General features: G+C 34.4%; 2 protein-coding genes across 7 annotated transcripts; both read left to right on the forward strand.

Annotated features, from left to right (window-relative positions):
- Nucleotides 1–10,123: 10,123 nt before the first annotated feature.
- Nucleotides 10,124–15,174, forward strand: LOC147557174 (uncharacterized). Its single transcript, XM_086663678.1, has 9 exons — nucleotides 10,124–10,222; nucleotides 10,709–10,768; nucleotides 11,220–11,332; nucleotides 12,106–12,134; nucleotides 13,005–13,090; nucleotides 13,851–13,971; nucleotides 14,284–14,594; nucleotides 14,686–14,887; nucleotides 14,990–15,174. Exons 1-5 carry the CDS (start codon nucleotides 10,147–10,149, stop codon nucleotides 13,057–13,059), a joined length of 333 nt encoding a protein of 110 aa, XP_086519804.1. The 5' UTR covers nucleotides 10,124–10,146; the 3' UTR covers nucleotides 13,060–13,090; nucleotides 13,851–13,971; nucleotides 14,284–14,594; nucleotides 14,686–14,887; nucleotides 14,990–15,174.
- A 2,117-nt stretch (nucleotides 15,175–17,291) lies between these two features.
- Nucleotides 17,292–25,011, forward strand: LOC147557175 (uncharacterized). 6 transcript variants are annotated; one of them, XR_015233883.1, is made up of 8 exons: nucleotides 17,292–17,538; nucleotides 21,043–21,105; nucleotides 21,197–21,273; nucleotides 21,733–21,789; nucleotides 21,885–21,986; nucleotides 23,095–23,156; nucleotides 23,351–23,587; nucleotides 24,092–24,170. XR_015233883.1 is itself a non-coding variant. In XM_086658173.1 (7 exons), the coding sequence occupies exons 3-6, from the start codon at nucleotides 21,250–21,252 to the stop codon at nucleotides 23,149–23,151; spliced, it is 240 nt and encodes a 79-aa protein (XP_086514299.1). In that variant the 5' UTR covers nucleotides 17,292–17,538; nucleotides 21,043–21,105; nucleotides 21,197–21,249; the 3' UTR covers nucleotides 23,152–23,156; nucleotides 24,092–25,011. The 6 variants fall into 6 exon arrangements, 4 of the variants coding, with proteins under 4 accessions (XP_086514299.1, XP_086514298.1, XP_086514297.1 ...); XM_086658173.1 differs by lacking the exon at nucleotides 23,351–23,587 and having other exon boundaries at nucleotides 24,092–25,011; XM_086658172.1 differs by lacking the exon at nucleotides 24,092–24,170 and having other exon boundaries at nucleotides 23,351–23,881.
- The last annotated feature ends 2,961 nt before the right edge of the window (nucleotides 25,012–27,972 follow it).

Below are 27,972 nucleotides of genomic sequence, written 5' to 3' on the forward strand. Positions count from 1 at the left end.
TTACTGCCAAATAAATTTTTTCTGAATCTACAAATATGATTTTTCTTATTTATTAGCCTACCAGAACGACTGGATAGATAACAAAGAGATTTGGTTTATGAAAATGATTTGTTAAGCCTATTTTATTCTCATATGTGCAATGGCTACATACTATATATATATATAAGTAGAAAAGATCGGTACGATAACGAAGGAAACCTTATGGATTCTATACATTTAAAGTTTTTCGTAACAAAATCCCTACAAAAACATGGGTTACTGTCGATGACTTTAGCGAGAACCGTCAATAGTAATTATATGCCCGACGGCTCTTTGGCAAGCAATCAACATATCTTGCCGTGGTGAACAAACCATGTTTTAGTTTAAGGGTAGCTTGGCCAACAACTTTGATTACCGTCGAAAGTGACTCTTTTGCCGATAGTGTTTCAATATTTTCGGTAATGAATCGGCGTGAATATTTTTGGTAGACAAATTTGTGCTCCGTGGAAATAATTCTAATATCCAAACCAAAAGTTTTAGTTTTTCATTGAAACAGGAAAACTTTTAGCAAAAATCTACTACTAACGGTTGTTCGATGTTTTCCGCAGTAAATTTAAAAACCATAAAAAGATGGCAAAATAGTTTTTTTTTCTTTTTCTCTACTCGTTTCTTGACTATCTAATTTTTTTCTTCGACTTATTACAACGGAACAAATTTAGGAATAGTTCTACTTGTCAAACTTAAAGATAAATAAGCCATTGCATTCGTCAACTCGAAATCTTAAGTTTAGAGCCAAGAATCACTTAAATCCGATTTCGAATGAATGTGATATTCTCATTTGAAAATTTGGACGAAAATTCTGTTAACTGGGGGACAAAATCGAAAGGAAGAAAAGTTAATTTAGGGGCTTTTATGCAATAATACAACGTCCAAATCAGACGGTTCTTGTTGCACGCAGATGAACTAATCTGACGGCTCACGTTCTATATGTCGGGCGCACTTCGGGCAACGTTCTAAAAGGTCCCTAGTGCCCCAATCTGACAGACAAGATTGGTCCCGATTTGGGATCTCTTTCGGGCACGTGAAAATATCCAGGGTATGGTGGTCTCACGAGTTCCTTTTAGTCTAATTGCCCAAAAGGCAACCGACATTTGCAACACCTAGGCGTTGGGCCTCTTGGCCCCAACGGTCACAAATCTGCCCCAAAATGAACAGACACGTCTCAATATGTCGCACCTATTAGATTCTTATAAATATCTCAAATCGAATCTGATGTCAGTCTTGTTTTTTCTAGTGTTTAAAGCGTAGATAGAATGACTTTTTAGAGTAGTGATATTACACCAAAATTTTCAAATTACTCTAGAAAAGTATACCCATAAATTCCATTCGTTCTATGATTATGTCAAACTCCAGAAGTTCATGATACTAGTCAATCTTCGTCGTGTTCTTCTTTAACGTACATGGAAGAAGAACGAAGGCGTTGTATTCTAGAGGCGAAATGTCGTTGATCTGTGAGTACAAAATGGGCGTAGTTCGTCTTAAGTTAAGGGTATCTCGCCTCGTCTTTTCCTTGTTTTTATGTATTGGAAACATTTCTTTGTTCGACACTTAGTAGGTAAGTGGTAACCAACAATCTTTAGACGACTTATATCATATACAACGAGTATGGGGGAATAGATCAACAAAAAACGGAAACTACATAAATTGAATATATTTCGTTAAATTTCACTCCAAATCCAACTAGATTTTTTCTGCCAAAAATTAATTGGTCCCCGAATCATTAGCGACTAGCGAGTTAGTTTCGTTTGTGATTGATGATGTTATAACTATGGGAAAGAGTCTTGTCACCACTAACATTCGACCTATATTGTTATCTTTTAAGCTACCCATAACTGGTATTACGCTGCAACTACAACGAACTATTAGCGAGAAAGTTAGATATCTCGACGCCAATATGATTTTCTTTGACGAGTTTTCTTATGTAGGCAGATAATCCGAGCAGTGGTTTTCTAAAACTATTACTCACGCCTCCTGTTTTCTCAAAAACCGCTTGTTACATGTTGTATGCAAAAGGAAAAATTTCTAGCTACTTACCGCGAAATAAAATTTTTCAGAATCTACAAATATGATTTTTCTTATTTATTAGCCTACCAGAAACGACTGGATAGATAACAAATAGATTTGGTTTAAGAAAATGACTTGGTAAGCCTATTTTATTCTCATATGTGCAATCGCTACATACTATATATTTATATATGTATATAAGTAGAAAAGATCGGCACGATAACGAAGGAAACCTTATGGATTCTATACATTTAAAGTTTTTCGTAACAAAATCCCTACAAAAACATGGGTTACTGTCGATGACTTTAGCGAGAACCGTCAATAGTAATTATATGCCCGACGGCTCTTTGGCAAGCAATCAACATATCTTGTCGTGGTGAACAAACCATGTTTTACTTTAAGGGTAGCTTGGCCAACAACTTTGATTACCGTCGAAAGTGACTCTTTTGCCGATAGTGTTCCAATATTTTCGGTAATGAATCGGCGTGAATATTTTTTGTAGACAAATTTGTGCTCCGTGAAAATAATTCTAATATCAAAACCAGAAGTTTTAGTTTCTCATTGAAACAGGAAAACTTTTCGCAAAAATCTACTACTAACGGTTGTTCGGTGTTTTCGGCAGTAAACTTAAAAAGCCCTAAAAAGATGGCAAAATAGTTTTTTTCTTTTTCTCTGCTCGTTTCTTGACTATCTAATTTTTTTCTTCGACTTATTACAACGGAACAAATTTAGGAATAGTTCTACTTGTCAAACTTAAGAGATAAATACGCAATCGCATTCGTCTAGTCGAAATCGCAATAATCCGACGTCCAAATCAGACGGATCTTGTTGCACGCAGATGAACTAATCTGACGGCTCACGTTCTATATGTTGGGCGCACTTCGGCAACCTTCTAAAAGGCCCCTAGCGCCCCATTTTGACAGACAAGATTGGTCCCGATTTGGGATCTCTTTCGAGCACGTGAAAATATCCAAGGTATGGTGGTCTCACGAGTTCCTTTAAGTCTAATTGCCCAAAAGGCAACCGACATTTGCAACACCTAGGCGTCGCGCCTCTTGACCCCAACGGTCACAAATCTGCCCCAAAATGATCAGACACGTCCCAATATGTCCCACCTATTCGATTCTTATAAATATCTCAAATCAAATCCGATGTCAGTCTCGTTTTTTCTTGTGTTTAAAGCGTAGATAGAATGAATTTTTAGAGTAATGATATTACACCAAAATTGCCAAATTACTCTTGAAAAGTTTACCCATAAATTCCACTCGCTCTATGATTATTTCAAAATCCCGAAGTTCATGATACTAGTCAATCTTCGCCTGTTCTTCTTTAACGTACATGGAAGGAAAACGAAGCCGTTGTATTCTAGAGGCGAAACGTCGTTGATCTGTGAGTACACAATGGGCGTAGTTCGTCTTAAGTTAAGGGTATCTCGCCTCGTCTTTTCCTTGTTTTTATGTATTGGAAAGATTTCTTTGTTCGACACTTAGTAGGTAAGTGGTAACCAACAATCTTAAGACGACTTATATCATATACAACGAGTATGGGGGAATAGATCAACAAAAAAGGGAAACTACATAAATTGAATATATTTCGTTAAATTTCACTCCAAATCCAACTAGATTTTTTCTGCCAAAAATTAATTGGTCCTCGAATCATTAGCGACTAGCTAGTTAGTTTCGTTTGTGATTGATGATGTTATAACTATGGGAAAGAGTCTTGTCACCACTAACATTCGACCTATATTGTTATCTTTTAAGCTACCCTTAACTGGTACTACGCTGCCACTACAACGAATTATTAGCGAGAAAGTTAGATATCTCGACGCCAATATGATTTTCTTTGACGAGTTTTTTGAACACCAACGGTGATTCGTGTCGACAAAAACCTCGTGATTTGTAGTGAAAATAATTCCTTTCGGTATCTTTACCTCTAGAGGTTCTTTCATCATTTTAAATTTGTAATGGCACTTTCCACCATTTCGGATCTTTTTTTGTCTCATTTTGCTCTGGGACGATTATATTAAAAAAATGATTGAACCAACAAGAAAATAAACATGACTCGAGAACATGATTAGATTTAATTAACAGTCTAAAAAAAACATTAATAATATTTGAAAGGTATGAAATGGTTACCATCACCAGCACATAAAATTGGATGCATAGTATATGGGGTCGAAGCATAATCTGAAAAGAGAGAAAATCTTGAAAATAATAGGAATGTGTGGTATGGGAAGATTATGAGTCCCTTTTCTTCTTCATCATCAGAAGTGTTGGAAAGGAAAAGAAACATTTTTCTAAATGTTCCCAACCAAACATTCCCACTATTTCCTAGATGTAGTCCCTCCTTTCATAATTTGCCATTGAGAATTTCAACCGGAAACCATCACAATAGCTTAAATTGTAGTAGTTAAACTTGAGGGCCTTGTGTGGCTCTTATATAGGCAGATAATCCGAGCAGTGGTTTTCTAAAACTATTACTCACGCCTCCTGTTTTCTCAAAAACCGCTTGTTACATGTTGTATGCAAAAGGAAAAATTTCTAGCTACTTACCGCGAAATAAAATTTTTCAGAATCTACAAATATGATTTTTCTTATTTATTAGCCTACCAGAAACGACTGGATAGATAACAAATAGATTTGGTTTAAGAAAATGACTTGGTAAGCCTATTTTATTCTCATATGTGCAATCGCTACATACTATATATTTATATATATATAAGTAGAAAAGATCGGCACGATAACGAAGGAAACCTTATGGATTCTATACATTTAAAGTTTTTCGTAACAAAATCCCTACAAAAACATGGGTTACTGTCGATGACTTTAGCGAGAACCGTCAATAGTAATTATATGCCCGACGGCTCTTTGGCAAGCAATCAACATATCTTGTCGTGGTGAACAAACCATGTTTTACTTTAAGGGTAGCTTGGCCAACAACTTTGATTACCGTCGTAAGTGACTCTTTTGCCGATAGTGTTTCAATATTTTCGGTAATGAATCGGCGTGAATATTTTTTGTAGACAAATTTGTGCTCCGTGAAAATAATTCTAATATCAAAACCAGAAGTTTTAGTTTCTCATTGAAACAGGAAAACTTTTCGCAAAAATCTACTACTAACGGTTGTTCGGTGTTTTCGGCAGTAAACTTAAAAAGCCCTAAAAAGATGGCAAAATAGTTTTTTTTCTTTTTCTCTGCTCGTTTCTTGACTATCTAATTTTTTTCTTCGACTTATTACAACGGAACAAATTTAGGAATAGTTCTACTTGTCAAACTTAAGAGATAAATACGCAATCGCATTCGTCTAGTCGAAATCGCAATAATCCGACGTCCAAATCAGACGGATCTTGTTGCACGCAGATGAACTAATCTGACGGCTCACGTTCTATATGTTGGGCGCACTTCGGCAACCTTCTAAAAGGCCCCTAGCGCCCCATTTTGACAGACAAGATTGGTCCCGATTTGGGATCTCTTTCGAGCACGTGAAAATATCCAAGGTATGGTGGTCTCACGAGTTCCTTTAAGTCTAATTGCCCAAAAGGCAACCGACATTTGCAACACCTAGGCGTCGCGCCTCTTGACCCCAATGGTCACAAATCTGCCCCAAAATGATCAGACACGTCCCAATATGTCCCACCTATTCGATTCTTATAAATATCTCAAATCAAATCCGATGTCAGTCTCGTTTTTTCTTGTGTTTAAAGCGTAGATAGAATGAATTTTTAGAGTAATGATATTACACCAAAATTGCCAAATTACTCTTGAAAAGTTTACCCATAAATTCCACTCGCTCTATGATTATTTCAAAATCCCGAAGTTCATGATACTAGTCAATCTTCGCCTGTTCTTCTTTAACGTACATGGAAGGAAAACGAAGCCGTTGTATTCTAGAGGCGAAACGTCGTTGATCTGTGAGTACACAATGGGCGTAGTTCGTCTTAAGTTAAGGGTATCTCGCCTCGTCTTTTCCTTGTTTTTATGTATTGGAAAGATTTCTTTGTTCGACACTTAGTAGGTAAGTGGTAACCAACAATCTTAAGACGACTTATATCATATACAACGAGTATGGGGGAATAGATCAACAAAAAAGGGAAACTACATAAATTGAATATATTTCGTTAAATTTCACTCCAAATCCAACTAGATTTTTTCTGCCAAAAATTAATTGGTCCTCGAATCATTAGCGACTAGCTAGTTAGTTTCGTTTGTGATTGATGATGTTATAACTATGGGAAAGAGTCTTGTCACCACTAACATTCGACCTATATTGTTATCTTTTAAGCTACCCTTAACTGGTACTACGCTGCCACTACAACGAATTATTAGCGAGAAAGTTAGATATCTCGACGCCAATATGATTTTCTTTGACGAGTTTTTTGAACACCAACGGTGATTCGTGTCGACAAAAACCTCGTGATTTGTAGTGAAAATAATTCCTTTCGGTATCTTTACCTCTAGAGGTTCTTTCATCATTTTAAATTTGTAATGGCACTTTCCACCATTTCGGATCTTTTTTTGTCTCATTTTGCTCTGGGACGATTATATTAAAAAAATGATTGAACCAACAAGAAAATAAACATGACTCGAGAACATGATTAGATTTAATTAACAGTCTAAAAAAAACATTAATAATATTTGAAAGGTATGAAATGGTTACCATCACCTGCACATAAAATTGGATGCATAGTATATGGGGTCGAAGCATAATCTGAAAAGAGAGAAAATCTTGAAAATAATAGGAATGTGTGGTATGGGAAGATTATGAGTCCCTTTTCTTCTTCATCATCAGAAGTGTTGGAAAGGAAAAGAAACATTTTTCTAAATGTTCCCAACCAAACATTCCCACTATTTCCTAGATGTAGTCCCTCCTTTCATAATTTGCCATTGAGAATTTCAACCGGAAACCATCACAATAGCTTAAATTGTAGTAGTTAAACTTGAGGGCCTTGTGTGGCTCTTATATAGGCAGATAATCCGAGCAGTGGTTTTCTAAAACTATTACTCACGCCTCCTGTTTTCTCAAAAACCGCTTGTTACATGTTGTATGCAAAAGGAAAAATTTCTAGCTACTTACCGCCAAACAAAATTTTTCAGAATCTACAAATATGATTTTTCTTATTTATTAGCCTACCAGAAACGACTGGATAGATAACAAATAGATTTGGTTTAAGAAAATGACTTGGTAAGCCTATTTTATTCTCATATGTGCAATCGCTACATACTATATATTTATATATATATAAGTAGAAAAGATCGGCACGATAACGAAGGAAACCTTATGGATTCTATACATTTAAAGTTTTTCGTAACAAAATCCCTACAAAAACATGGGTTACTGTCGATGACTTTAGCGAGAACCGTCAATAGTAATTATATGCCCGACGGCTCTTTGGCAAGCAATCAACATATCTTGTCGTGGTGAACAAACCATGTTTTACTTTAAGGGTAGCTTGGCCAACAACTTTGATTACCGTCGTAAGTGACTCTTTTGCCGATAGTGTTTCAATATTTTCGGTAATGAATCGGCGTGAATATTTTTTGTAGACAAATTTGTGCTCCGTGAAAATAATTCTAATATCAAAACCAGAAGTTTTAGTTTCTCATTGAAACAGGAAAACTTTTCGCAAAAATCTACTACTAACGGTTGTTCGGTGTTTTCGGCAGTAAACTTAAAAAGCCCTAAAAAGATGGCAAAATAGTTTTTTTTCTTTTTCTCTGCTCGTTTCTTGACTATCTAATTTTTTTCTTCGACTTATTACAACGGAACAAATTTAGGAATAGTTCTACTTGTCAAACTTAAGAGATAAATACGCAATCGCATTCGTCTAGTCGAAATCGCAATAATCCGACGTCCAAATCAGACGGATCTTGTTGCACGCAGATGAACTAATCTGACGGCTCACGTTCTATATGTTGGGCGCACTTCGGCAACCTTCTAAAAGGCCCCTAGCGCCCCATTTTGACAGACAAGATTGGTCCCGATTTGGGATCTCTTTCGAGCACGTGAAAATATCCAAGGTATGGTGGTCTCACGAGTTCCTTTAAGTCTAATTGCCCAAAAGGCAACCGACATTTGCAACACCTAGGCGTCGCGCCTCTTGACCCCAATGGTCACAAATCTGCCCCAAAATGATCAGACACGTCCCAATATGTCCCACCTATTCGATTCTTATAAATATCTCAAATCAAATCCGATGTCAGTCTCGTTTTTTCTTGTGTTTAAAGCGTAGATAGAATGAATTTTTAGAGTAATGATATTACACCAAAATTGCCAAATTACTCTTGAAAAGTTTACCCATAAATTCCACTCGCTCTATGATTATTTCAAAATCCCGAAGTTCATGATACTAGTCAATCTTCGCCTGTTCTTCTTTAACGTACATGGAAGGAAAACGAAGCCGTTGTATTCTAGAGGCGAAACGTCGTTGATCTGTGAGTACACAATGGGCGTAGTTCGTCTTAAGTTAAGGGTATCTCGCCTCGTCTTTTCCTTGTTTTTATGTATTGGAAAGATTTCTTTGTTCGACACTTAGTAGGTAAGTGGTAACCAACAATCTTAAGACGACTTATATCATATACAACGAGTATGGGGGAATAGATCAACAAAAAAGGGAAACTACATAAATTGAATATATTTCGTTAAATTTCACTCCAAATCCAACTAGATTTTTTCTGCCAAAAATTAATTGGTCCTCGAATCATTAGCGACTAGCTAGTTAGTTTCGTTTGTGATTGATGATGTTATAACTATGGGAAAGAGTCTTGTCACCACTAACATTCGACCTATATTGTTATCTTTTAAGCTACCCTTAACTGGTACTACGCTGCCACTACAACGAATTATTAGCGAGAAAGTTAGATATCTCGACGCCAATATGATTTTCTTTGACGAGTTTTTTGAACACCAACGGTGATTCGTGTCGACAAAAACCTCGTGATTTGTAGTGAAAATAATTCCTTTCGGTATCTTTACCTCTAGAGGTTCTTTCATCATTTTAAATTTGTAATGGCACTTTCCACCATTTCGGATCTTTTTTTGTCTCATTTTGCTCTGGGACGATTATATTAAAAAAATGATTGAACCAACAAGAAAATAAACATGACTCGAGAACATGATTAGATTTAATTAACAGTCTAAAAAAAACATTAATAATATTTGAAAGGTATGAAATGGTTACCATCACCTGCACATAAAATTGGATGCATAGTATATGGGGTCGAAGCATAATCTGAAAAGAGAGAAAATCTTGAAAATAATAGGAATGTGTGGTATGGGAAGATTATGAGTCCCTTTTCTTCTTCATCATCAGAAGTGTTGGAAAGGAAAAGAAACATTTTTCTAAATGTTCCCAACCAAACATTCCCACTATTTCCTAGATGTAGTCCCTCCTTTCATAATTTGCCATTGAGAATTTCAACCGGAAACCATCACAATAGCTTAAATTGTAGTAGTTAAACTTGAGGGCCTTGTGTGGCTCTTATATAGGCAGATAATCCGAGCAGTGGTTTTCTAAAACTATTACTCACGCCTCCTGTTTTCTCAAAAACCGCTTGTTACATGTTGTATGCAAAAGGAAAAAATTTTAGCTACTTACCGCCAAACAAAATTTTTCAGAATCTACAAATATGATTTTTCTTATTTATTAGCCTACCAGAAACGACTGGCTAGATAACCAAGAGATTTGGTTTATGAAAATGGTTTGTTAAGCCTATTTTATTCTCATATGTGCAATGGCTACTTACTATATAAATATATATATATATCTATTATACAAAACACATCCTTGTGACTAGGACACAATAATTACATCAAATATATTATACAAAACACATCCTTGTGACTAGGACACAATAATTACATCAAATATGACTAGGACAACAATAAGGTGACTGGACGTCCACGTAGATATCAATAAAATTAATACATTTTCCAGCCAAGAAGGATAACCACTGTACAAAATAAATCCAGCCATCCATTTTCTTTTCCAAGACTGAATCTGTCCGTTCATGCTTCAATGTCCCTTCACTTGCTATTTTTAATTATTTCATAACGTCAGACCCTCCCTTTTCCCTTTCCCTCTACAACTTTATTCTTCTCTTTATTATGCAATACACAACTTATCATCATCCTCACTCGTTCTCTCTCCATTTCTTCTGTCTCATGTCTTCTAAAATTGAAGGTAAGATTGTCTTTTATCTCATAATTTCAAGGTCAAATTGTTTTTTCTGTTGTAGATTTTTTTTGTGTTATTTATGCAATTGAATATCCAAACGAAATCATAGATTTTAGTGAGTTATTGTTTTCAGTTTTTATGGGGCTGATTTTTCATATAGTTTCCAACATTCCCTAAAGTAGGAGTCGATTTGGTTTGGATTAAAAATCAAACTCTTAAGGGCTCAATCAAATAATCTTAGAATTCCTTAATTTGTAGTTCAAATTAGAGAGTTTTTTTTTATTAATCTTTTTTTATTTGAATCTAATTTGTTTAATTTTTATGTTTATTTGATTTCATTGTTTGCCGTTACAACTAATAATTGTAGTCGTGATTTATGGGAGATTTTAAAATTTTGGTTACACGAAGAGGGAAGATATATTGAGAATTTATAATATGTCAAAGATTTGATTATTGCAAACAAACTCATAAGTGTTTTTTCTCATTTCCCAGGAGAAAGAACGGTTCTTCAACTTGAAAGAACGGTTCTTCAACTTGAATTTATGTCTCAAGGTATCAAAATTCTCTCTCAACAAAAAAAAAAAAAAAGGTATCAAAATTCTACATGTTAATTGGATTTTGACCACTAAACTTTATCTACACACAAACTGTTTGAGAGAATGTTTCATAGAGGTATGAAGTCAACTGTTTTCTTATTCCCTTTAAATTTTTTCTGACTTCTATAATTGTTTTTGTTTATCTTATAAGAAATTTATCAAAATAAGGAGGAAAAAATTATTTGCATCAACAATTAGTGAAATTGAAACATGTTAGTTTGATTGATTTTAAGTGTTATAATTGTAGTTCCAAAATCACAATTGTGGGTTAGAAACATGTTAGTTTGATTGATTTTAAGTGATTGATTCATGATTTATCTTTCTTCGTTTACTCTCATATGGGTATTAGGGAATTGCTATTTTTTGTTAATGTCACTATCCTTTTGTTATCTTTTTTAAATTTTCAGATGAGTTAGGTACAAATCTGGACAAGGTTGCTATTAGGGAATTGTTCAACATTGTGTTGTCGAATCAAACATGGACACACCCATTTACTTTATTGCACGATTTACGTAAGAAGGTAAAGTTTGATCATTGATGTCGTTTTTTTAATGTATATGTTTCAGTCTCTGTAAAGTTTTTCCGTTTCAATTCTATGAACTTACTAATCCCTTAGTTTTTTTATTTCATTACAATTCTACGAAGTTTTCTCCTAATCTTTATGTCCTTGCAAAGCTGAAATTGTTATTATTGACTGAAGACTATCACCCATTAATAATCCAGGGTATTTTCATATTTCTCACACAACCTGTTTGTGAAAATTCCTCACACAATTGTATTTTAATTTTCTGAAATTTTGTTTCCTTATTACCTTTACTGCTATACTCTTTTATGGCCGTGCTGAAATCCAAATTTAGAAGCTTAACAACACTAATCTACCATGAAAATTATTAGTTAGTAAATGTATTTGCTTGTGATTTCTTTGGAATTCTCTTTCATAGACTTATGTAGTTATGTTTTGAGCACACTGAATTAACTAGTGATGATCTCCAGGGAAATGAAATTAAAAGTGATGAAGTAGCTACTGTTTTTGAAAGCATGAAAAAAGTTTTGTAATATAGATTTTTGGCAGCTATATAGAGGTACATTTCTTTGTTTAGTTACATATAGTGCAAAATTTTACTTCATGGGTCTGGCTTTTACGAGTTTGTTCTCATTTCAGTTTATTTAAAAATACTTCAGAATATCATCTCTTCCTGTTACCATCTTCATCACAGAATATCGTATTCATGACACAATATCCTATTTCCTGTTTTCCTTTAAGTTTGTTTATATTTCTGTTCTACAACTTAGGTTGGAGTCGATCAATCCTCTAACTCAAGGTACTTATTTCCCCTTTTTACTCTTAATTTATAAAGCCTGTAGTATTGTATATATATGCGCATATAATAGATTTGCATCTGGTGTATTCAATGAACAAATCTTTAATAAAACATATTCATAGAATTTATATATGTAAACTTGTATAGTTTCTCTATTGGAACAAAATCATCGAATATAGGTAATAGTATAAATTTGTTTTTGGATCAAATTTGTAATATAAATAGTTTGTATAATTAATAATACAAAGAAAGTGCAGTACAACAGAAAAGAATTATTATGATTTTGAAGCCCTCCCTCAGTATTTAGAGAAGAAAATGAGCTTTTGGAGAATGCATAGAGGTATTCATATTTGCTTCGAGGCATTATGCTTCCACTAGACTCTTTAATCTTTCTCACCTTTAACGTAGTTGTACTTTTGTATCAGTCTTTCAAACACATTGATGGTTCAAGTGGATATTCTAGATAAAACTAAACTAAATGCAAAACAACCACAAAAGACAGGTACTCCATTTTCGAAGCTATAATATATCGTTTAATTAAGTGATTTTTGCCTGATCTGGTTTGACACTACTAAAACTGAATGTTCATGTCGATCAAAATATGTGTTGTAAGGGAAGGTATAAAATTCAAAAGGCATCCCCTAAGTTCTAATAGGGTAATTGTTTAGATATCAAAATTCAAAAGACATCCCCAAGTTCTTCTATACAAACCCACCTAGAAGTTGCTGCTACTAAATTGATAGGTGAACATGTTTTGATTTTCGTAGTGTATTATTGTCCAATATTAGGAACTCATTTTCGTTTTTTTGTTGAATACCAAAATTGTTTTTTGATGAATGTATTTCTCCGTCTTCGTCAAATAATTCTCAGGTATCAACTAAGGTCACACCTGATGATGCTGACAAAGATGAGTGGTTTATCGTAAAAGTAATTCTTTATGGTACAAAATCAAAACAGTAAGTCCTCTGCTATCAAATTAGCAAATTTTCTTTACCGTTCCATGAAAAAAAATCGCATTTTTGGTTATGTTCTTTCTCCCTGGTTTTAAATAAATCATCAACTTATTCTGCAAAATTATAGTTTTTGACAAAAAAACTAGATGATTTGGGTTGGTGCTTATTTCGAACAAAGCGATGCCAATTTATTCCATCTTATTTCTTCAGTTTAAGTACATCATACATGTTTTAGATTATGGTTCATTGGTTTCTAATTTAAGGCCACACAACACAACATTTTCGCATATTGTTTCTTGTCTAAAGCGAAATGATCTTTGTGACGTCGGATTTTCCGAACTGACACTCATGTTTTTGTGCTCTACCCCGATAGCTCTCCTATAAGCAAAGCAATCGCAGGTAATCCTCATTATAGGGAATATACATATATCTGAATACTCCTTAACCGAAACTAAAATATTTACAAAGTAATGCTCGGCATATCCACAACCAAAGTGTCTACATCATTGCATTATTTTGTTGTGACACTCCAAAATGTATCTGATTTTTCAGAAGAAGCACGAAGAGTGAGTCGCTTCACTCCTTCAATCATGAACCTTTCCATACAACCTTGCATATTGGAATGTTGAATTTCATCATTTCTTTATTTTCTCTTCTTAAAGCAATCTCATTTTAGATCTTGAATAAATATCAAAAATATTTTTATAATTTTTCTTTCCAAACTAAAATAAGATAGTTTTATAGTCTAACTTGTGTTTTGTAGCTACTTATTGAAGTTCGTTGACGATGAAGAAGATGGGATGATTCCACAAAGGGCAATAAGCCAATACCGGTTCATAAGGTGGCTCCTTTACCATGAAGACATCGCAAGTAACCTCTTATCTGTAAGTGGGATGTCAATTAATTGAAATCTTCGCTATATCTCTTATAATGCGCTATGTATTTATTTTTTTGGTGAGCATCATTATTATTTAATTTTGTTTGTCAATGTGTTATCGGAGAAACTTATAATCTTGATTTTGAAATAAACTGATTAGCATTTCAACTAAGTTTTCTGAAGAATATGCAAATCTCTTCAAAACAAGTATCAAATTTAGGAACGAAAGTTTTTCTAAATTATTGCCTGTGCGTATCATTATTTTTTTCATAATTTGCAATTGCAATTAACAGTTTCCCATCTTCTTACGAAGAACCAGGTATTTTGCATGTGATTGGATGATCAAACTCATAATATAGGCGAGGGCGAAGGTGTCTTGAATTGCGAAGGTTCCTTTAGAGGAGTAGAAAGATTTTGAACGAACATTGACATTATGGTGAAGATTTTGAACTTCTTTTTTTTTCCTCATGGAATGGTGTTTCCATATGGAATTCTTGAAAAAAAAAAAGTACAAGTGAAGACTATATCTTCCTGAATTATTTCTCAATAAACATAAATCATAATCGAAAATAACACCCAATTCCAGCAATTTGAACTCAATAAACATCACTTCAACTCTTCCCGCACTAGGTATTTTTTCTTCCTTCGAATTTCTTATACAATGACTTCCTGGTTTATTTCTCTGTCTTAAGTTCCTAACTTAGTTTCTATTTGTTATCAGAATTTTGAAATCAAGCAATCACGTCTAGAGTTGTCCAGGTAGCGAAGCAGACGGATATGTGATATGTGGTTTCCTAAAGATTATCATTCAGTTTCGCACTAATTAAACTCTATATGTTGGGTGTGCCTTTGAATTTTTTACTCTCACTTTTTCTTTCAAAGTGGAATGGATTAGTCTCCATCTTTCGACCCCATCTTTAAAGGTAATTTACACTGTCTCTAAATTTGTAACATCACTATTTAGCATTTGTGTATTAATTTGATACATGTTGTTACATCGATGATGAACTTCATTATGTATTCAGCAACCAACCTCTTCTAAAGTGGAGCAAAGGACTGAAACTAATCAACTTCAGAAACAAAGATACTAGAAACAATTGTCTCGGTCATGTGATTGAATCAAATATGTATTTCTAATTATTTATGTATATCTTAAAAACAATTGTGGAGCTTATAACCTTATAACCTAACCCTAATCAATTTCAACCAACGATTCTTTTGTGACTGTGCATACAATTAAAGATATATAACATGACAATCCTATGCAAAGGTAATTGCTTTATCTACCGTTTACGACATCTTTTTTATATTTATGTGATTATAGATTATTGGACACTTCGTGATTATTATTATTATACCAATAGCGTATTATTGTGTATTAGAGTATTGAGGGTCTATTCAATATAGGGAGTTTTGTGCCAACCTCAACCATTCACAGAGGATGGATGTAGGCGACATAGTTGTTGCACCATCTTCTAGGGGTACTTCCATAATTAATTACGAAAGTACATAAATATTTAGCATGGTATGAGATGGACATGCGAATGTTGTTGAAGATGTTATCTGATTTGTGGCTATAGTTCTGTACTCTCTCTTTTGTTTTTATAAAGAAGAAACATCGTAAAGGAATTAAAAAAATTATATTCGTCTGGTGAAAAAGGAAGGGGTTAAGTCGATATTCTGCTTTTACAGTTTGGCACAGAAATATAATGTCTGGCTCTTAGCCTGCAAGAGCTATATTACGACATTGAATTTAAGTAAGTTCATTACATTTGGGTAGCGCTATGTTATCTCCGTAAGTTCACATTACGTCAAAATTCTTAGTGGAATTTCTCTTTCAACTAATTCAATTTCCTTAAGAAGTTTAACTTTAGGTTGATTCTAGAAATTGTTTAGAGCATTGGTTTCAACTTATGATATGGACGGTAAGAAGTGGACTCATTTTTATGTTTAATAAGAATGACTTTATATCTTTGAAATTCATTCGAGATCTCATTTTGTTTCCAATTGTTATTATACTTGTTCTTTTATCCAGTACAAACCTCAACAATCGGATCAATTGTATTTCAAATTGTATTAACCATTCACTGTGATAGTGTATACCCAGATTGTTATAATTGACCCAGAAAATTATGCAGGCAATCTGTAATGTTAGCATATTTAGTCGCAACATAATTTTCTGAAATAATTTTTTTTGCATAAACAAATTAATTGAGGATACTTTCTATTGTTGAGCATTTGAACTCATAAAATGAATGGTCAATATTGTTGTCTGCATCTTTAATGGATTTGAATAAACAGATAGTTTGAATGTAGTGAATTTACTATTGAGCAATTGAAATCAATTTCTAGAAAAAATCGCAACTTAAACCTACAAACACAAAAAAACTAATCAAATAAAGGTTGAGAAACAACAAACATAACATTGAGAGAGAAAATCAATCTAACGAGGGAAAATGGGTAACCAGAATGAATAATTAAAGAGTTATGCCACACAAAACATAAGACTAATAAATGTAATAGTAAACAATGTGGACACTTCTTCAACAAAAAAGGAAAAACAATGTGGACACTTCAATTTCTTCAGTGAGAAACTATGAGAGACAAGAAAGAGATAATTGCACAAAATACAAGTAGACAATTAAAACAAAAGAATTTGAACTTGAAGCAAACCCATAATTTATCTTGTTGAAAGAAAAAAGTAGATTTTCAGGGCGAATCTAAATGTAATGGTGTACTGTATTATAAATTCTTGTGTCCCCCCCCCCTTCCTCTCACTAAAGATAAAAAACAGTCTATTCTTTTTTTTTCATAGATTCTCAACGAGTTCATCTGCTGGAGTAAATTATTATTATTACAAATTTTTTCGTGTTTCTTTCAGAATTTAATATGTTTTTATTAAAAGAATAGACTCTAAATAAACTTAAAAACGGCAAAACCAAAAATTATTTTGTAAGCTCAAAAACTTATATAACTTATGATAGATCGTATACCTCTAGAATACCACACTTATCTTTAAAGAGTATCAATCTAAAAAATTAAAACTACAATAAGAGAATACCAAATGTAAAAAATACTAAATAATCTAATAACATGTTTATTTTTTCATGTAACGTAAAGGGCATTTCCCCGCCCGTAGGGCGGGGTTTATGCCTAGTCTATTATACAAAACATATCCTTGTGACTAGGACAAAATTAATGCTCTTAGGTGGTGAGTAGGACAAAGTGACTAGGACAACCACATAAATGACAATCCCATTTCTTTCCTTTTAATCTTGGCCATTAATCTATTATCACATATAATGAGAACCCCCATTCAACCGTAGTATCTAGTCAATGGCTGAATCTAAAGAACGGGTGCTTAAGCTCGATTCCTCTCCCTCATTCAAGCTCGATTCCTCTCCCTTAGCCTCTTTCTCTGCCGCCAATCTTCTTGATGCACTGCTTGTCATTTCATCTACGTCAATGAATATGCTTTTCTATTAAATGTCTCTGAATTACTATGGTAATATTAAAGTTGTTCTAGATGCAGTCTTACATTCACAACCCTTCATACGTTCTGAACTTGATTGAGGTAAAAATTGTATTCTTCCCTTACTGTTAATCTTCTATTGGTATATTGAACATTTACTTATTTTATGATGGTATTCAACTAATTTCATGGTAGCAATGACACATGTTTGACGAAATGTCACAAAGAGTGTTGTGTTTCGTATTTATGATTCTTTATGGATTCTTTAAATTTCATTTTGGTTTTTGCTTAGATGTCATTCTCATTGATTCAACGAAACGGATCTCTTATTAGTGAATGATAATTTTCCCTTCCAAGCATGATCTTCTATTTTTTTTTCTTTTCACTGTTTCAAATGACCTTTTGTTTTCACTACCCATGATTATGTTAGTAAATAGTTTTATTTTTTTCCTAATTTCTCTTCCTTTCTTATGGTTTATATTATTAGAATCCCATGTTTCAAATGTTTTCAATGTTTTAAATGACCATTTCGCTTACTGATCTAGATTCCAACAATTTGCAGAGATTAAATTTATACATCAGATCTTAAGATGTTTGGTGTCTGATGTGGCGTTAAAATGCCACATTTGGATCGCTTAACTTCGATGAGTTAGTTCTTTTCATATTTTATTTCTAATTATTTATAAGTTTTTCTTGGTAGGTACCTTCTTTGGAGTTTGACGCTTCATTCGGAATAAAACAGAACATTTATCACTATTTCATCTCATGTGGAAGAGATCGAAAGGAAAGAGCACCAGAGATATTTTGGTCATTTTGGGAAAATCATAGGTTAAATTACAAGACGATTCCATGATGAACCCAACGGAGAAAACAGAAGTCGAATCGGAGTTCGGACGAAGAAATTGTGGAAGAAAGAAGTTGAAGGCCATTTTGGCCTTTTCTGAAAATTAGAGGAAGTAGAGACAAAGTTAAAAGCACTCACTTGAGTTCTAAATTAAAATCAAAGCCAAGCCAAGGCCAACCCAAGGCCCGGTCCAAAAGCCCAAGAGTTCAAATATAAGGGATAAATGAAGAAATTTGTAGGCACCCCCACTTGGTAACTTGAGGTTTTGGAGGTTTCTAGGCTTTGGGCTGCCTTTAGAGAGAAGACAAGTCTGAGTTGGGGACTTCATCTTCTCCATTTAGCTAGGGTTTTGGTTCATCAAGGAGGGGGAAAACTAGGGTTGAGAGTTTTTGGAGTTAGGGAGAGAAAAGGAGAAAAAAAAAGTTGCCGGCCATAGCTTGGCCGGCACGGGAAGAAAGCCACCACAAAGCTGCTCGGAACAGCAGTTCAAAGAAGAAAAAGCAGCTCCCGCGAGTTCGCACCAGGCCTCTACGAACAGCACAAGGAGAGCTCGGGTTCTTAAGGCATCAAGCTCGAGAAGGGGTGCCGCGACAGGAACTGGCCGGGAACATCAACTGTACCTTGGTCGGCCAGCAGCAGCTCGGGTTTTCAAGCCCTAAACCAAAAGACCATCTTCTTGGCCGGAATAGTTGAGAATCCTGTGGAAGGTCTTCTTGTTTTGGTTCTGTTGTGAGTACTTTTTTGTTCTTTTGTGATTTGGTGTTGGTTTTCTAGAGAGAGAAAGCTTGGTTTCAGCTTTCATGGTGGATTTGTTTTGAGGAAGAAGAAGACACTGTCGTTAAAGGGAGGTCAAGTTTGGCTGAGAGGACACCTATTGTATTCTGTTAAAGGGACTCCTGTATTCTTTTACAGGGAGATCGACAGCACTTCAACACATATAGTTCCCGTCGATCTTAGTCTCACGCCTCATCGGAATAGGGAGATTTTCACCTTAACTCGTGTCTTTCTTTGTTTTCTTCCCGTTTAATATTTGTATCGCCATGTCTAGCTAGCTTTTGTAGTCGGATACTTGTGAAACATGTTTTGATGTGACAAGAGAGTTTTATTGTTTTTAATGATAAAATCTTCCGGGTTTTTAGACCGTTCATGGACTGGAATCTGAGTTAAACCAAGAGTTCGTTGACCAATCCAAGTAAATGGGTGAACTTAACTAACTTTTCATGCTTATAGATCATTAGTACTAGTCCCTATCGATTTTGTGGATCGAAGTATCCCTCTCATTCGATTCTTGCTCGACTCTTCCCGAATCTCTCACCTTTAGTTTAGTTAGCCTTATTTGTTTATTATTTGAAATCAATCAAAAAACCCAACTTATTATCTTTTCGTTTTTAGTCTAAGTTAGTGACTGACACTTAAACCGGTGGGTTAGACTTTCTCGATATTCGTATTACCTTCCTATCTTCGTGGATCGATCCCGGTCTTACCGGGTTATTACTTCACGCCCGTATACTTGCGGGTGGAGACCTTTTAGGGTAACCTTTTAGGCCCATCAGTATCCAAACAACTTTTGTGTTTGAATTTCATTCACGGGCATCCTCTTCCTTGGAGTTTATATTCATTTCATGTGAATATATTTGGGTTCCCTTTTTTGGTATTATCTGTCAATCTTTGGCGGTATCAAGTGAAAATTAACGAATTACCTATTACATGAGAGATTAATGTATCTTATGAACCGATAATCTCTACATATCTCATTAAATGGTAACAGTAAAAGAAAATGCACACTTATGTACCTCTTGATTGTTTTTGCTATTGAAGTCTTTGAGTGAAAGTAGATTTAAACATCCTCTCCATTGAGTGATCACACTCTCTGATCTAATGTAGGAATAGTTTATGCGTCCCAGCGAAACAATTATTCTCCAAATTTTGGAACATATCTTATTCAATCCTTATTTGCCTTTCCCGTTTAATGAAAATGTAGATTAAACATAAGAACCAAGTCCTTGATAGTCACCAACTATTATAAGGGTGACATATATTAGTCTTCTTGCTTTTAATGTTTACAGTCCAATCTTTTTAAGTAGAAAGTCAAAACATCTTCATCCCCATATATTCTTAAGGAGAAAGTCAAAACATCCTCACTAGATATCATCATCGATGGATATGATAATTCTTCTTTACATATGGAATTATTTTTCCATTTGTTTACTCTTACCCTTTTCTCACTCTCCATCCCCTCGCTCAATCTCTTTTATGGACCAGTGGTAGTAATTTTTTAATCTGTGGTTGGTATGTTAAACCACATGTTTGAATGTACTCGAAGTAAAGTAATTAGGAATTTTTTATGTGCTTGAGAAACTTACTGACGTCGGCATATGATGTACATCAAAATTATATCTCAAGTCTCATGTAAGTAATCTCTTAGGTTAGGGATAGGGAGGTAGTTCTAAGAGGACTCATGGTAATGAGATAAAATTGGGTTTACATCCCAATAAATGACAACAACAGTTCACAAATCAACCTAGCTCATATACATATAGGTACTATTTTACATCAATTATGCATAAATTCTAGACGTTCCGACCCTTCTCAATTTCATAAAAAAATTTTAACTTTTTTTTGGTTAACATTTTTAAGTGCTCGAAATCTTGCATGATTTAGCAATTCAGCTTCATTTTCTCCTTTTTAATCTATATATAGTTTTATTTTGTCAAATTGCTAGGAAGTTGCAAGTATCAATGGAAATATTTTACTTTTTTCAGTTGTCCATGGCCGTATTACATGGTCACAAGATGAAGATGGAGAGTCCAAGTAGTAATTTCATGGTGAATCCCCCTCATGACTTCTCATCATCGTTCTCCTGGTAATGCTGAAACATGTACTTTACTAATTACCTATGTGTTATGGTCTTTCAAGGTAATCAACATAAAAAGCTTATTGAACGACCAATTGTATCTAAGGATGCTAAAATGTATGTTGGTGAACTTCCACAGGTAAAACATACCATAGAACACTGACATATCAGGGGTTGGTTACTAATTATTTATGTGGTTATTGTCTTTCGAGTTAATCAACATAAAATAGCTTTTATCCAAATTGAACATAAATATCCGTACTTGGGTTGCTAACATCAATATATCTAGCGAAGTTGGTAAAAGTCATTCTTTAGATGGGTAATGGAAACTGTATATTAGACGAGTATATTAGGTCATACCACAAAGATTTCATGCATTATATCAATTTGAAACATATAGCTTAAGGTTTGAGCTGTAGAGACATATTCCAAGGAAGAATTCGTTTGGATGCTATTCATATTGGTTTTTAAGGAGTTCGTCTAAGTAAGCAATTAGCAAATTGGAAATGTGCTCAATTGTAGCTTGTGGTTGTGTTGAACCAGTTGGTATTTTTTTTCTCGATTAGTTTTTAGTTTGACGTCTCTAAAACTTTTGCAGATTATAAGTGATTGGGAAAAAAACAAACCTTGGATTCCTAAAGATAGAACTAATGAGGTACTTCAACAGTCATCTGTCGGACTTTTTACTCTATCCAAGGTACAATTGCTAGGAAGTTGCAAGTATCAATGCTAATATTTTACTTTTTTCAGTTGTCCATGGCCGTATTACAAGGTCACAAGATGAACATGGAGAGTCCAAGTAGTAATTTCATGGTGAATCCCCCTCATGGCTTTCTCATCATCCTTCTCCTGGTAATGCTGAAACAAGTACTTTACTATATCTATCTGGTTATGGTCTTCCGAGGTAATCAACATAAAATAGCTTATTGAACGACCAATAGTATCTAAGGATGTTAAAACGTATGCACGTGAACTTCCACAGGTAAAAAATACCATCGAACACTGAGATATCAGGGGTTCTTTAGTAATTATCTATCTGGTTATTGTCATTTGAGTTAATCAACATAAAATAGCTTTTATCCAAATTGAACATAAATATCCGTACTTAGGTTGCTAAAATCAGTATATCTAGCGAAATTGGTAAAAGTCATTCTTCAAATGGGTAAGGTAAACCACATTGTATATTAGATGAGTATATTAGGTGATACCAAAAAGATTTCCTGCATTATATCAATTTGAAACATATAGCTTAAGGTTTGAGCTGTAGAGACATATTCCGAGGAATGATTCGATTGGGTGCTATTCATATTGGTTTTTAAGAAGTTCGTCTAAGTAAGCAATTAGCAAATTGGAAATGTGCTAAACTGTAGCTTGTGGTTGTCTTGAACCAGTTGGTATTTTTTTTGGCCAGCGCTTTGGGGAAAGCTAAATATTTTCCGGGGTGTGAAATTTTGAAGGAAATATGTAGAATTTTAGAAATTTTTCGGGGAAATAATTTTTAAGGGGGAAAAAACACTCCACCTCACCTCTCTCTCTCTCCACCTCATCTTCTCTCTCCCCACCACTCTCTCTCTTCTCCGACAGATCGCCGGCTGGAAAATTTTCTTACCGGCGACCTGTCGGAAAAGAGAGAGAGTGGTGGGGAGAGAGAAGATGAGGTGGAGAGAGAGAAGTGAGGTGGAGAGAGAGAGAGCTGAGGTGGAGAAGCTATTTTGCTTTCCCCCTAAATAAAATCGTCAAACAAAATTGACCATTTTTTGACCAAGTCTTCACACCCCGGAAACTATTTTGCTTTCCCCAAAGCGCTGACCTTTTTTTTTCTCGATTAGTTTTTTGTTTGACGTCTCTGAAACTTTTGCATATTATAAGTGATTGGGAGAAAAACAAACCTTGGATTCCTAAAGATAGAACTAATGAGGTACTTTAACAATTGTTTGCCGAACTTTTTACTCTATCCAAGGTACGAGGCTGGGAAGCTCAAGAAGTGGTTGGAAGAAAAGGAAGGGAAGCCGAATAGAAAAAGTAAGTGGTTCTTCTCATAAAATATATTAAATGAGTTTCCTTTCATGTCAATTTGGTGAACAATTCCTATCCAGTTCCGAATAATAAAGTGTTATGAGAAAATCTTTAATCACCCATTAGAGCTTGAAGAATTAACCGTTTTATACTTGAATTTGCTAAATTTAAGTTGCTCATTCCTCGATATGTTTTGTCAGAACTTCTCCATTTAGTACTCCAAATATTAAAATCTCTAAACCAAAGCCGAAAGTTGAGAAACCTCTGAACAACGAATTTGAAAACAAAGAAGAGAATGCAAAGACTGAGAAAACAACTTCTGAGGAGAATTCTTCACAAAATGAACCTTCTGTAGAAGATGATCGAATTTCGTCTACAGAGGGCAATGTCGATCCAGAAGCTGAGCTTAAAGATGAGTTATAATTGAAGAGGTTAAGGTAACACTAGGAACATCTTGCTTTTCTCGTAGTTTATTAGAGCGGAAGAGGTCACTGAAGGAGTTGATGGAACTGGTTTCGTTGCTACTATTATCATTAATAACTCAAACATTTGTTCACACACTAAGTGTTCGATAAAATGCCTAATTAAACTCAACACATTATATTCTTTTTTTGTTGTAGTTGAGAGATTAAGAACTACATTTGATCAACACTTATAAAGCGTTTGAACTCATGAGAATATGTAAAGAACTCATCTGTGTTAAAAAAGAAAAAACAATTGAAGATTGAAAATGAATAGGAAAAGAGGAAAAAAAATCAATAGTTGTCTTTTTAAAGGGCAAAGCTTTCTCATTATTTGTTAACTATGATTTGAGTGTTGGAGTCTTCGTATATATAATAAATTATCGAAGTCTTATATGACATGTCTTGTGAGTATTGCAACCTTTCGAACATATATGTGATGCAGAAACTCTTATATGAGATGCCTTATGAGTATTGCAGCCTTTCAAACCTATATGCGATGTAAAATGGGCCATCCTTTTTTGGTAGATCAGTTGGAGTTGGTAGATCAGTTGGAGTCTTGCCTTGCCTCTTAAAGTTGTATCCCGCTGTATGTATTCATATAAAACATCTTTTGTTTGTATTGTATGAATATACTTTATTTCCATATATTTTTATTTCTTTGTTACAAATCAAGCAAAATTGATGACTTTGTTGCCGAGGTTGATATCTCACAAAAGACCGAGATGATAATCCTCTTGGAACTCCAACTTCTCTTCCACAAAACATTGTTCCTATGCAACCCTGGGTTGATGACAAACTTTCGAGAGGTAAACACTTCATAAGTAATATAATTTGTACGAAATGTAATTATAAATGGTTATAAATAGACTAATTTTAACTCCATCATTGATTCATTATTATATCCAGACAATATATATGATGTTCACACAACCTCGAGGAGGTCATATTTTAGCATGGATGAAGTTGGTTCAGATGAAACACCAACTCCTAGGCACAATTTGTTTCTTCCAGCGTCCGTAAATATAAAAAAAACGGATTAGTGAAACCATAATATCATGTTAATCATCCGTCTCGTGACCTACTCAAATGTACTAAAAGTGATGATTGGATCATAATCACTTGGTTAACTATGGCGGTAAGTGGTATAATATTTTAAACATCAATTGCTACCTTAGTTGCATATGTTGCAGATGGGATGTTTGTAACACTGGAAGACACTACAAGAACTAGGGTGTGGTAAGACGTCTAGCTGTGAATATGTTTCTTTTGAGAAGAATATTAACTAGATAATATACTCCTCACAACTGCACCTAGAGAAAGCGCTTTTACAAACCTCAAAACTGTTGTTGAACGCCTTACTAATTAGATTGTTATAATAGTGAAGGGTTCTCAAACAAGTTAATGTTTATTGACCTCTAAGTGCTAGCTACTTGTCAATACTGAAGAACCTAAATGCTCTCTCTATTTTGCGACAAGGTTGTGGAAGTGTTTCTGAAATTACTTTTTCATCAACAAGGAATTTGTTAGAAGTTCAACAAAAAAAAGGAATTTGTTAGAAATGTTTTTTTTTTCCTTCTGCCTGCGACCAGATTCTTCTCTATCACTTTATATATCTCTCTTTAGCAACACATTTAGTAATTATATACAATTATTTACATTAAAACATGGCTATCATCATTTTATTTTTCCTATAAGATAGATTTTATATTGTCTTCGTCATTAGAAGTTTTAGTCACACACATTTGTTAAGGCCACGACTTTGGGGAATAAAGAAAATTCTCCGGGGAATAAAGACAAAGGGAGCATACTTACTTTTAACCCAAAAATTTACAAAGTTGTATCTTGCCCCCTAATCTTCATCTTCATCTTCCATTAAGTTTATCTTCTTCTTCTTCTTCTTCTCTCTAAAAACCCTAATCCAAGAAACTCAATACTAGTACTACAAATCAAAATTCCTAATAAATCAAGAGAAGAAGATTGAGGAAATAGGGTTACAAATTGAGTTTTAGAATTAATATTCATACACCTTCAAAAATCCAATTAGTTTGAAACCTACAAAGTGATGTTATATCAAAATTAGGTGAGTTGATTGGCAATGATTTAGTATCCATTCCAACACGAATTTGATGGAAGGAGAACCCCGTTGGTCTCTAAATTTCTCAATCTTCTTCCCTTGATTTATTCGGGATTCTGATTTGTAGTACTACTATTAGGTTTCTTGGATTAGGGATTTTAGAGAGAAGAAGAAGATAAAACTTAGTGGAAGATGAAGATTAGGGGGGCAAGATACAACTTTGTAAATTTTCGGTCTAAAATGTAAATATGCTCCTTTATTCTTTATTCCCCGGAGAACTTTCTTTATTCCTCAAAGCCGCGTCCTTTCTTAATCTCAAATGTCGCTTTTATCAAGTCGACATAATTTTTATTTATGTAATTAATTGGTTAAAAATTGTTAATTAAATATTTTCCAATAACTTTTTACATTGTATTTTGTATGTCTACTTCTTTGTGTCGCATAAAGGGCATTTCCCCGCCCGTAGGGCGGGGATTATGCCTAGTATATATTTATATAAGCAGAAAAGATCAGCTCGATAATGAAGGAAACCTTATGGATACTGTACATTTAAAGTTATTCGAAACAAAATCACTACAAAAACACGGGTTACTGTCGATGACTTTAGCAAGAACCGACAATAGTAATTATATGCTCGACGGCTCTGTGGCAATCCATCAACATACCTTCTCGTGGTGAACGAACCATGTTTCACTTTAAGGGTAGCTTGGCCAGCAACTTTGATTACCGTCGGAAGTGACTCTTTTGCCGATAATGTTTCAATATCCTCGGTAATGAATCGGAGTGAATATTTTTTGGCAGACAAATTCGTGCTCCGCGGAAAAAATTTTGATTGCAAAGCAGAAGTTTTAGTTTTTAATTGAAACATAAAAACTTTTTGCGAAAATCTACTTGTAACGGTCGTTCGTGTTTTCCGCAGTAAACTTAAAAAGCCCTAAAAAGATGGCAAAATAGTTTTTCTTTCTTTTTCACTTCTCGTTTCTTGACTATCTAATTTTTTTCTACGACTTATTACGTAAATTTTGTTGGAAACGAAACCATTTAGGAATGGTTCTACTTGTCAAACTTAAAAGATAAATACGCAATTGCATTCATCGAGTCAAAATCTTAAGTTTAGAGCCAAAATCACTTAAATCCGATTTGAATGAATGAGAAATTCTCATTTGAAAATTTGGACGAAAGTCTGTTAACTGGGGGACTAAATCGCAATGAAGAAAAGTAATTTAGGGGCTTTTATGCAATAATACAACGTCCAAATCAGACGGATCTAGTTGCACGCAGATGAACTAATCTGACGGCTCACGCTCTATATGTTGGGCACTTCAGGCAACCTTCTAGAAGGTCCCTAGCGACCCATTCTGAGAGACAAGATTGATCTCGATTTGGGATCTCTTTCGGGCGCATGAAAATATCCAAGGGATAGTGTTCTCACGAGTTCCTTTTAATCTAACGGTCGAAAAGTCAACCGACATTTGCAACACCTAGGCGTTGCGCCTCTTGGCCCCAACTGTCACAAATCTGCCCCAAAATGAACAGACACGTCTCAATATGTCGCACCTATTCGATTCTTATAAATATCTCAAATCGAATCTGATGTCAGTCCTGTTTTTTCTAGTGTTTAAAGCGTAGATAGAATGACTTTTTAGAGTAGTGATATTACACCAAAATTTTCAAATTACTCTAGAAAAGTATGCCCATAAATTCCATTTGTTCTATGATTATTTCAAAATCCCGAAGTTCATGATACTAGTCAATCTTCGTCGTGTTCTTCTTTAACGTACATGGGAGGAGAACGAAGCCGTTGTATTCTGGAGGCGAAACGTCGTTGATCTGTGAGTACACAATGGGCGTAGTTCGTCTTAAGTTAAGGGTATCTCGCCTCGTCTTTTCCTTGTTTTTATGTATTGGAAACATTTCTTTGTTCGACACTTAGTAGGTAAGTGGTAACCAACAATCTTAAGACGACTTATATCATATACAACGAGTATGGGGGAATAGATCAACAAAAAATGGAAACTACATAAATTGAATATATTTCGTAAAATTTCACTCCAAATCCAACTAGATTTTTTCTGCCAAAAATTAATTGGTCCCCGAATCATTTGCGACTAGCTAGTTAGTTTAGTTTGTGATTGATGATGTTATAACTATGGGAAAGAGTCTTGTCACCACTAACATTCGACCTATATTGTTATCTTTTAAGCTACACATAACTGGTACTACGCTGCCACTACAACGAATTATTAGCGAGAAAGTTAGATATCTCGACGCCAATATGATTTTC

This window comes from Eschscholzia californica, unplaced genomic scaffold, assembly GCF_041429995.1.
Source record: "Eschscholzia californica isolate CP2 unplaced genomic scaffold, dmEscCali1.0.p SCAF_2, whole genome shotgun sequence".
Classification (NCBI taxonomy): Eukaryota; Viridiplantae; Streptophyta; class Magnoliopsida; order Ranunculales; family Papaveraceae; genus Eschscholzia; species Eschscholzia californica.

Excerpts from the sequence above, each read along its gene's own strand:
- LOC147557174 (XM_086663678.1), top strand. The coding sequence starts at position 10,147 with ATGCAATACACAACTTATCATCATCCTCACTCGTTCTCTCTCCATTTC. Across the intron at positions 10,223-10,708 it reads CATGTCTTCTAAAATTGAAG|GAGAAAGAACGGTTCTTCAA; the intron begins GTAAGATTGTCT and ends CTCATTTCCCAG. Across the intron at positions 12,135-13,004 it reads GATCAATCCTCTAACTCAAG|GTATCAACTAAGGTCACACC; the intron begins GTACTTATTTCC and ends AATAATTCTCAG.
- LOC147557175 (XM_086658171.1), top strand. The coding sequence starts at position 21,157 with ATGTACTTTACTAATTACCTATGTGTTATGGTCTTTCAAGGTAATCAA. Across the intron at positions 21,274-21,732 it reads ATGTTGGTGAACTTCCACAG|ATTATAAGTGATTGGGAAAA; the intron begins GTAAAACATACC and ends AAACTTTTGCAG. Across the intron at positions 21,790-21,884 it reads CTAAAGATAGAACTAATGAG|TTGTCCATGGCCGTATTACA; the intron begins GTACTTCAACAG and ends TACTTTTTTCAG.